The 11,347-nt window shown below is 35.3% G+C and overlaps 1 protein-coding gene across 2 annotated transcripts in view; it reads left to right on the top strand.

The window, feature by feature from the left end:
• The window catches only part of LOC135202707 (ileal sodium/bile acid cotransporter-like), a 28,450-nt gene extending 17,869 nt beyond the window's left edge, over positions 1 to 10,581 (top strand). For both annotated transcript variants that reach the window (XM_064232187.1, XM_064232186.1), the window contains exons 2-11: positions 126 to 368; positions 1,008 to 1,145; positions 1,468 to 1,644; positions 2,268 to 2,474; positions 6,579 to 6,753; positions 6,896 to 7,043; positions 8,059 to 8,173; positions 8,832 to 9,018; positions 9,346 to 9,472; positions 9,831 to 10,581. In XM_064232187.1, coding sequence (XP_064088257.1) covers positions 279 to 368; positions 1,008 to 1,145; positions 1,468 to 1,644; positions 2,268 to 2,474; positions 6,579 to 6,753; positions 6,896 to 7,043; positions 8,059 to 8,173; positions 8,832 to 9,018; positions 9,346 to 9,449 — 1,341 coding nt within the window. In that variant the 5' untranslated portion in view covers positions 126 to 278 and the 3' untranslated portion in view covers positions 9,450 to 9,472; positions 9,831 to 10,581. The remainder of the gene's footprint in view (positions 1 to 125; positions 369 to 1,007; positions 1,146 to 1,467; positions 1,645 to 2,267; positions 2,475 to 6,578; positions 6,754 to 6,895; positions 7,044 to 8,058; positions 8,174 to 8,831; positions 9,019 to 9,345; positions 9,473 to 9,830) is intronic.
• Positions 10,582 to 11,347: the final 766 nt, after the last annotated feature.

The following is an 11,347-nucleotide window of genomic DNA, read 5'->3' as shown; positions in this document are numbered from 1 at the left end:
TTAATTCATAGCTCATTCTTGCTTCCTTGTAGGTACAGCTCACAATGCAATACAAAATGTTATACTGCAACAGTCTATTTCGAATATGAATGCGTATTAGTCTCACATTTTGTTTTGCTTTCCAGAGTCACTGAAAACTAGGCCAATATGAAAAACACGTCCCTACTAATATAATTTCGAATAATTAAGACAACTGAGTGACTATCGAGTTTGGATACAAAGAACGCAACGCTTATACCAAGACTACCAACGCAGCTCCAAAGAAACACATTACTGAAATGAATAAAAGTGACTCAAAAATGGCTTCCGTTAGAAACATGTTAGCAGCGCTGATATCTTTCTCCGTTTTAATATCGAGTTCTACAGCTGTGAGTATTCTTATTCCTAGTTATATTTTGCTTACAGAATGTTTTATTTTTTTTTTAATGATCGTGAATATAGAGATAAATGTGTACAGAGATAAATGTACCTATCTGTTTTCAATCAGTGGAAATTTTGCTATGCATGTGGTACAAATAATTTTTATTTTAGTTATGAATATATTGACGTATTATAGAAATTACAAAAATGTAGTTGCATTTAATATTTTAAGAGGAAATTTTGAACAATTATTATACCCATTAAAATACATTCGAAGTTGTGGCGTTTTTTTTTTTCTGTAAAATTTCCATAGATACAAAGAGGAGATTTTAAATATGATAATCATCCATTCACATAAACTCGTAAACGAAGAGTAAACTTACTTTTATATCTATCGTAAATTCTTTTGTATGATGAAAGCCTTTATTTCTCAGATTCAGTGGAGGCTGTGGTTCTTGTAAAAGAGTAGGTAGACCAGTTCTAATCTTTGACAAAATTCTCTCCCAACCTTAAATAGACGCGTGGAAATGTAAAATAGGTCTAATCTGATTTGCACTGCCACTATCGTACTATATACATACGAATGATAAAATCAATTACGTTTATGAGCGAATCTCAATTCGTCTTAATTCCTACCATCGGACCAGGAATCGGAAAGCAACATAACGGTGGTATTTGAACCGGAATCTGCTTTCGAAGCCGTAGAGAAAGAAACCTTCAGAATAATTTGGTTTACCAACTCCATTGAAGAAATGGACCGAGTTGAGGTCACCACCGATAATACTGTGAGTATTCTATGCTTTTGAGGACATTATTGTTGATGGGAATTATTATATTGTATTTTATTATGTTTTATATATAAACCGATTTTTGTTATTTTTAATCTGTATGTATTCCTGCATGTTAAGTTATATATATATATATATATATATATATAGATATATATATATATATATGATATATATATATATACATATTTTTATGGTATATGTATATATTATATGTGTGTGTGCGCGCGCGCTTCATTTCAGATATCTTAGTAAACTGTCATGGCACATATCCGAACTAATGCCATCACTGATCCATCGTATTTCCATCAACTTCCAGGAAAACTCGGAAGTGACGTATTACAGTCAGCCAATGCCGTACACAGCCAACTCGCCCGAAGAGATTAACGTAATGCTGATTGACGGTGACGTCACCTACTACGGTGAAATTAACATGACAGCCTTGTTCGTTGGGTTTAATAAACTCCATATGGAGTTCTTTGACAAAAATAATAACGTGAGTTACATTATTATTATTATTATTTTCATAATAATTTTGGGCTCTCGAATATTTTTTTATATACCTTTGTCATGCCTGAATTTCTGCATGTTATGTTTAGTGGTTCTTCTTTTTTTAACATATAAAAATTAAGTTTTCAAATTCTTTTTTATTTTAAAGTGGACTTTCAAGGTTTTTTTCGGGCAAATTATTTACTGAGGTTAGGCTATTAAGGTTTGGTGAAGCAGAGTTTTCTCAAATTTATGCCTTTTGGATCTTTGAAAAAATGAATTTCCTTTGAATTTGGACTTTGAAGTGTTTTTGGGCCTAACAAAATATTTTAAATATTCTTTTATTGCTTTAGTTTAGATAAAGAAGAAGATCGTTTCAAATCATGCATCATGAACCAACATCGTAATAGGTAGTGTCCTTTACATTATATGTTTATTATAATGAGAAATAAAACATGAAATTTAATAGTTAGGCATTATAAAGCTTAGTTCCTCGTTTAAGAATAAGACATTGTTCGACACTCCTGCCATTTTTCGGTTTAGGATTACATATTCTTTGTTGTTTTTTTAAATGATTGATAGATATTAACAGTAATATTAAGAATTACATCAACTTCTCTTTCTCTGCAGTCCATAGGATATGTAACGAGAGAACAAAAGGTCTATCTGAAAGGCCAAGCCTTGACAGACGCATTCGGATACGGCAGTGCAGTCATCCAAGCCTTCCTCTACTTCTTCATGGGCGCTACGCTCGACCTGCAGATTGTCAAAGGGATCGTCTTCAAGCCCGTAGGACCCATCCTGGGACTTTTTTGTCAATATGGCGTCATGCCCACGGTGAGTCGATGAATTTCGTAATGTTTTCTCTGAGAAGGAGGTTAAAATTTATATAGACATTACAGTTGAATATGACGAATTCACAACCCATACATCTCTAGTGGGCCTGTTCACTTTCAAATTACAAAAGGTGGAAAATACAAGCCTTGCATCGTTTCTGACCTATTCTGCTGTTCCATTGAAAATGGAAAGATGAAATTTAATAGATTTTCTACGAATTACAATGAGTTTGACATTGCAAGTCTTAGAGTACGTCGTAACTTCGTAAGAATAATAATAAAAGAAAACGTCCTAAATACATGACGGCAACCCATCTCTACCATGTTGTAAATAACTTGATGAGTTTAGGTGAAGAACGAACCTATGGCCAGTACTGGATTTTCCTCTGAAGCACTGATTGAATAGAAGGCATTAACTTCTGTTCATCTTGTTTATGATATGTAGTGTGAGCTCTCCGTTGCGGACTTTATCACACCTTATACAGTCTGTTGCTGGATTTTAGTTACTTCCATCCCAAAAATAAAAGCATGCAGAGACTACGTACGTGTATATGTTAAGTTGTAATGGCTCCAAAAGACACTAACTATTCTTATGCACTGACAACCTTTTCTCTTTGCCGTAAGCTCTGTTTTGTTTTTTTTGTTTTGTTTTTTAAACTAAGCATTAGGTACCACAGCGTCCAGGAATGTTATAACTAGAAGATATTAACCATCCTTTTATTCCTTTTTCATGAAAAGTCTTGATCGCATCCATGGACTTTTTTTTTTCTAAGGCCTGCCTCTGCTATTGACTCTTATACCACGAAAACCTTAGTTACCATAATCATTGAGCTCAACCTTAAAGAATTGTGTTTCCGTTCTCTATTTTACTGCTCTCTGTTGCTGATCTTACGCAAGAAGAAAACGTGAATATCTTAGAATCTGCCAAATCCGTTCACTTTTCTTCAAACTCTTTGAACAGCTGTAAAATCCTTTGAGGATTTCCCTCCCCTGCCTAATCAGATAAGCAAGAAGGAGGTGTAAAGCACTCAAAAGTTTTTATTTATTTATTTTTTTTTTCATTGAAAGGATTGTAGAAAAATGCAATCTCATGCTTAGCCTAGCCTTTCTGTACCTGCTCTAGATGATGTGTGAGATCCCCTGTTCGTAGTTGTCTGCATTGGGCTTTTATGAAATTATGTAATATTTGCTGCAATTTTGGGTAGGTTTATTATTATTATTATTATTATTATTATTATTATTATTATTATTATTATTATTATTATTATTATTATTATTATTGTTATTATTATTATGTTGTAGTTTTTGTTATTTTTTGTTTCAGCATAGGTCTAGCATTCATAATTTTCCAAGCCTTTCATCTGAGCACCTACGTACATGAAGTTAAAATGCACATTTCTTATCGACCCGAGAATTTATAACATATATAATAAACAAGTCAGTATTTAGTCAGTAGTTTCGTAATGCTGACTTCAGCCATTGGCAACATTATCAGCAGCTGAGATTTTAGTTTGCCGATTACAAAAGGCGCTTAAATCCCTTTATGGAGAGCATTACGGGAGATTAGGATCCCACTATTTAGAGCTTAGCGGGCATCACAAAAGAAAGAAGGGGTTTTGAAATAGCTTATGCACGAATCAAGAGGCATTTTCGCCGCCATAAAGTGTTGGTGTGAGATACACACGTTATTACATTACATTCTTTCCATACTGTCGTAGCGAAGGTCTCACAACTAAGCGATGCCTTCGGCCACTAGCTGCAACCTCTTTTGTTCCTTTTACTGCACCTTCTTTCATATACTTTCCACCCTCTCCTACCAACTGATTCATAGTGCAAATGCGAGGTTTTCATTCCTGTTACACCTTTTAAACATTTTCACCATAAACTTCTGTTTCAGCGCTGAATGGCCTCATAGGTCCCAGTGCGTCTTTGGTCTAAATTCTATATTTAATTCAATTAACTGGAGGACATTCTAATTCTAAGGGTTTTGTAACGCTTAAATGGCATGGGGATTAGCGTTGATATCTTTTGACACTTATTTGCTTGTCCATAATAATCTAGGGATCCGCCTACGAGAGGTTACAAATTCATGATAATGATATTTTAAGATGAATTATGGTCACCTTTTTTTATTTAGTTCCCCGATTTGGACGGCTCTCTTTGACGTTTTCTGTCAATAAAGTTACACAAGTGGATAGGGATAACTAAATTACTTTCATCGCTTGCGACTAATACTGACTTGTCATATCTTAATATATTGTGTTTCCGTTATTTATTGGACGTCTAGCTTATGAGAGAGGTGATATTTTGTAGATTTATATGTATTTTTTTAGGATACCTTATGATTACATGCAAAAGGAATAAATAAATAAAAAAATTTAAGAATTATTAGGTAAATGGCTCTCAAAATCTATATGCACAAATTACTATATTTCGAAGGTCCGTTCAAAATTCACTTTTATTATTTATCATTTAATGTGGTATAGAAATAATGCCACATTTGAAATTTCTTAACTAAATGGTATACCCTCTGTAGGGCTTCTGAACATGATCCGTGGTCCCACCACTTGAATGACTGACTGTATCCTAGTTCTAAGGACTGTGATCAGTAATGATGCATAGGAGTACTTTCTACTCCATATCCTTAGATTTGTGGATAGTTCATCGTTATTGTAAGGAAAACTGTAGTGATTTTGCACCTTTTTTTCAAGTGTACTATTTCTGTCTCAATATGAGTTCACTGCTTCCTGCCTGTATTATTTTACAAGAAACTTTGATAACTTAGAACAAAGAACAATATAAAGAACAACAGCAACAAGAAAGAATCATGCACATATATTTATGGAAGAGATCTTTTACAACGGATATAATTACACACACACACACACACACACACGAGAAATATAAGCAAATGTTTTTAAGTAAGTCAACGACAGATCACCATTACAGCAAAAGCATTACTACTTACGTAGCAACAAGGAAAATTCCTTGTTATCGTGCTTATTAACAAGATATCGAACCGAAACTAAATCTATCGATACCGTTAGGAAAGATTTTCCCGAGGATTATTAAGGCGTTAGGCAAATCTAGCATATATAATAGTTACACTTATGTTCCATCTTTCAGTACAGTATATGTAGCCTTATTATCTAGAGATTTAATGGTTACTTTCAGCATATTGTTACATCAATGACTTGGATTAATAGCATCCCACGAGGAAGAAGAAAAATGGTTCGTTCAATGATTTACCATCAAGGCTCGTAGCAAAAAGGCGTGAGGACGTGGTTAAACTGGAGAGGCCATCGTGGCTAACAAAAATACAAAACGCCAGGAAGGTATGAAAACAGATTTCTGGTGGGAAACTGCTTGCAAAAGTATTCAGTACAAGGATTTTAACAAAGAAAAATTTGGAATATTTTACCAATAACGGCAGTTGAAGCATTTTGAACTGTTGTAGTGCTTACCCCTCTTTGAAACATGTCAGATATATGACTGTGTACAAGAGAGAGAAAATATACTCAGAAAAACATCAAACCAAACGGAACATTTTGTGTGCTGAGACACCACCTTGGACTGTACAGATAGAGGACTCATTCAATAGTTACGAAAAGCCTCGTTTAGCTTTTACGAGGCAAACACTACTTCACACTGAGGGGTTAGAGATGTGTACTTATGGTGATAGAAGTTCACTCTCGACGTGGTTCGGAAGTCACGTAAAGCCGTTGGTCCCGTTGCTGAATAACCACTGGTTCCATGCAACGTAAAAACACCATACAAACAAACAAACTCTACTTCACTTGAGAGTTGAAAGTACACTATAGGAATTCTGGTGGTTGAAGAAATTTCGTGTGATAATGTAGAAAAATGATCTGACACACGAGACCAGATTTACTGGAAAATGTCCTGAATATTGCAAGAAAGATGCGAAGACCAGTGGTGTTATTTTATCTCAGGAAATATTGCAATAGGATTAGAAGAAAAGATATCTGTTAGCATTATGTGAGGACTTGTTGATAATAGTTATAAAATGGTTGTGTAAAATTGAGTAAAACCAGAACTAGCAACTTGATAATCAGGATAACTTATATTTGCTTTGGTTAAACAGGTTGCATATGGTTTAGGCTGGCTGCTTTTCCCAGATGATTTCAACCTACGCTTAGGACTCTTTTTAAATGGATGTTGTCCTGGTGGAGGACAGTCTAACATGTGGACTCACTTGCTCGGAGGATCTCTGGACCTTTCTATCATGATGACAACTGTCTCCACTTTAGCTGCATTTGGTACATTCTTTTATCTGTTTTCGCATTTCGTGGTACTAAACTGATATATCGCTATGATGTTAAATGTCATGTCTCACGGTTCTTAATATTCCGTGTACTCTATCTATCTGTCCTTGGCTTCTTTATTCTCCCCTGTCCACAGGAACTGTCCCTTTGTGGGTGCTGACGGTGGGACCAACCATAGCGGCAGACGGCAACTTTGTCATACCTTTCACTGACCTGGTCACGACTGTTGTAGGCCTAATTTTCCCGTGTGTCATCGGTATCGTCTGCCAGATTGTTTATCCTAGGTAGGCTTTAACACTAATTAGTTTCAGTACTTCTTTTCCACTTAAATTGCTTCTTTTGTGTTCATGTATATTTCTAGAGGTGCAGTTACATAGGTAACGCGGTATTTCTACAGACGCAATCCGCGGTGGCCTAGACTATGGCAATTGACGTTTTCCTATGTTATTTTACTTACTGAACAAGAATTTAAAGTAATATTTATTCGGACGACTGTAATTAACCCCCAGGGGCCAGTACTAAAAACGGCGAAATACATTGGACTCCCTAATCCCTAGTGGATGTCGCATCCGCGGTTACGTTCCTTGCAGTTCGGGCAGAACTATTCTTTAGAATTACCCTACAAGAAACGTAACCGCGGATACGACATCTACCAGGGATTTGGGGGGCCAATGTATTTCGCCGTGTTTAGTACTGGCCCCTGGGGGTTAATTACAGTCGTCCGAATAAATATTACTTAAAATTCTTGTTCAGTAGGTAAAACTGCATAGAAAAACCGCAACTGCCATAGTCTGGGCCGCCGCGGATAGGTACCCTAGATCTACCCGCTGGATGACCTCACAGGTTCTAGCGCTCGGCCTTTGGCCAAAATTCTATATTCTGTTAAGACGTAATTACTAGCCGTAATTATTTCGAGATAATTTTGCAGTTTATTTTGTGTTATACTATGATCATTTTGACTGATTTGTAATCGATGAATCATTATTATAAGTTTATTAGTCTAAAACACTGTCATGTACCTGATGCCTTGGCATATCTAAATAAACTTGCATTCTATATTAAAACATAGCCTTACATATTAAATATAGCCTTGTATATTAAACATGGCCTTTATATCTTGGTCATAAGCCTATATTATAACTAATCTTATTTTGTACCTTTGTCTTAAAATCCTCTTTAACCAGTAGTCTATTTTAATTGCAATCCAAATTAGCTGATCATATCTCTCACAGGTTCTTAATATAGAGCAACTAAGCCTAACCTAAGTCAGATTTTATCAAGTTTCTTTAAAATTTTCAGAGTAATCAGATACGCGAAGAAAATTTTGTCGCCATTTAGTGTGATCATATTACTCTACACATTCTCCTTCGGTCTCTACGCCTACTTCTACCTGTTTTCCATCATGACCTGGAAGGTGAGATGATTCAAATAAACAGGAAAATATTTGTCAGAAAATATAAAGTCACTGTCTCCACTGTGCTCAAGGACAAGATCCTGCCTCCTCCTCTCCGTCAGACTACCTCCTCTCACCTCTTAGATTTCTCATTGTGTGATTTATTTCCCTCTACTGCCAAGTTTGGAATTCTCTTCCTTCTTCTGTCTTCTTTGACTTATGACCTGTCCTGAGATAGCCAGTGCTGTTAACATTTGCAGAGCATATATTTATGTTTTTGGGTATCATATAAGTATTGTATTATGTCTATATTGCAAGAACATTTGCAAATATAGAGAGAATTTTTCTGTATCTTGAGTTAGGGAGAGGATAGGTAGCTCAAAAAAAGGCCTAACCTGTGTTGACCTAACCTATTATCCTGGTTACGCATGCCCCTAGTTATAATTGTCATTACCATTATTATTTTCACTCATGCAATTATATCATCATCATGCGTTATATTATTAGTAGTGTTTTGTTAGTATCATAATTATTGTAACTATTAGTGTTGACAACAGAATTATTAAAAACTAGGCAAACTATCATTATGACTATTCTTGTTGATATTATAGTTAATATTTTCCAACTGTATTGTCATTGTAAGAATCTAACAACCACTTCCACCAACGGTCTTTGACAGAGCGCCATGGCGGGACTTTTGTTGCCTCTCACCGGATACACGGTTGGAACCTTGATGGCCAGGCTGTTCTGCCTGTCCATGAGGGACGCCATTGCTGTTGGCATCGAGACCGGGATCCAAAACACGCTGCTTAGCATCATCATCCTTACGGTCGCTATTGAAAAACCAACAGCTAATTTGGCAGCAGGTGAACAACATTGCAAACGATCTAACAGTTGTAGTAGTAACGGCAAGAATGTTACTTTGTAACGGTTCCCTTTGCTAGTAACCATTCAATTTTTCGAGCCACCACTGGTAGTAGTAGTAGTAAGAGGGGAGGAAGAGTGATTTTCTCTTAAACAGCTATAACCCGACCAGCCCCAGATTCCTTTCCTTATTTAAGAAGAAATCATATAGGCCAGCAATACTGGAGTCTATAGAGATGTGATTTATTGGTCTAGTCTGACTATATTTTGTAGTAACCAGTTTTTCATCATAATAAGAGGTGGGGTAAACATTCCGTTTCTTCTTTTAGTGATTCCAGGCACAAACACCCTGTTCACCCCTGTGCCCTTGTTTATCATCTACATCATCAAGAAGATCTACGAAAAGGTGCGAGGAAAGGAATTCCGGAAGTGAATACATCCACCACTGATCTTAAGGTATGGTTGATCTGCGTTTTGTCGCTGTCATATTAAATACATTTTGCATATGAAAGTCAGGTGATGGGCAACCAGATACTCAGTCGTTAAGCCTAGGCCTACTGTGAATATTTGAAAGTGAAAGATTATAGATGAACAAGACTGTTGGTTGCAATGATTTTGGATAAAGGCAAACTGAAAATAAACTAGGAACACGTAAGTATAGATAATGCACCGAAAAGTCCTCTTGAGATTAAGTTATTTATTATTATTATTATTATTATTATTATTATTATTATTATTATTATTATTATTATTATTATTATTATTATTATTATTATTATTATTATTATTATTATTATTATTATTATTGCCACAGGCTACTGACGTCAAATCTGTCGAGCTGCAGCTGAACGGCCAATCGATCCCGGACCTCGACAAGAAAAGCCCATTGGACGCTGAAGGCGGAATAACGAATCCAGCAGCTGATCTACGCGATAGTGCATGAAGAGAAGTAGAAGAAGATTAAAGAATAAAGATAATTCTAGGCAATAACTCCGCAAGGACTGCAAGGAACGTTCCCGCGAACACGACAACCACTAGGGATTAGGGCGTCAAATGTATTTCGCCGTATTCAGTACTAGCCCCCGGGGTTAAGTACAGTCGTCCCCCCAAAAAATAACGGTAAATTCTTAATAAGCAACCCGAGTACTATAGGAAACTGTAATTTCCAAAGAAATACCCGACGCGGAGTTATTACCTTGATCTACCAGAATGAATATATCAAGAAGAAAAGCCAATCTCATCTTCAATGCAAAAAGACATTAACCGCTATGGATAAAAGTGGATGTGAAGAACTTTTAAAATTTGAATTATGTGAATATGTCCTTCATGGGGATAGTACCAGACGAAATGGGTCTGTTCGCTTTTTACAAGGTGCCTTGTTTGAGCGTTCGTCCTCTGACTACTTGTGAACTAATCAACTTCGCAATTTTTGTTTAAAGCAAATCACATGTTCAAGGACTCGTCCGATTGCTATAAGGAACAATGCGGTCTCTCCTACACGTTCTCCCCTCACTTTTTAAGGTACCTACTTTTTCCTTTGCTCCAGATATGGGTATATATATATATATATATATATATATATATATATATTATATATATATATATATATAATATATATATATATATATATATATTCTATTTCAATACCAAAACACTCTTCCTCCAAACTGAAGGGATGTTGGCCTAGATTAGAGAACTATCGACCTTGTAGTGAAAATTTACAACTTATCTTCATACCAGATATTAATTATGTTAAATCAAGGTATCCGTCCTTTGGTATTAGGCCTATGGGATCATATCCTATGAGGCGAATCTGCAAGAAGTAAGGGTGGCGTCGTGATAGGTCTACTTTTGCAGGAAGAATTCTACTTACACATTTTCTGGGGCGTTCTGCTGGTGCCTAAAGCAAAGGATTGGTTACGACAGTCACGGAAAAATAGCTAGAGCGTGTGTGCCCGATACGTCTTCCAAATGATCTGGTTTCACTAGTCACTGTCCAGGGGTATCCAAATTTTCCAAGGGCCGGGTTGTGGGAGTGGGGAAGGGGCTGGGCCGCAAATATTATATATATATATATATATATATATATATATATATATATATATATATATATATATATATATATAATATATATATATATATATATATATATATATATATATATATATAGATATATATATATATATATATCTATATATATATATATATATATATATATATATATATATATATATATATATATATATATATAGTATATATATATATATATATATATATATATATATATATATATATATATATAAATCAGGTATAAAAGGCCCATTAAAACAC

This window comes from Macrobrachium nipponense, chromosome 33, assembly GCF_015104395.2.
Source record: "Macrobrachium nipponense isolate FS-2020 chromosome 33, ASM1510439v2, whole genome shotgun sequence".
NCBI classification, from domain to species: Eukaryota; Metazoa; Arthropoda; class Malacostraca; order Decapoda; family Palaemonidae; genus Macrobrachium; species Macrobrachium nipponense.
The sequence above is the reverse complement of the archived record's forward strand: the minus strand, read 5'-3'. Positions and strand labels throughout refer to the sequence as shown.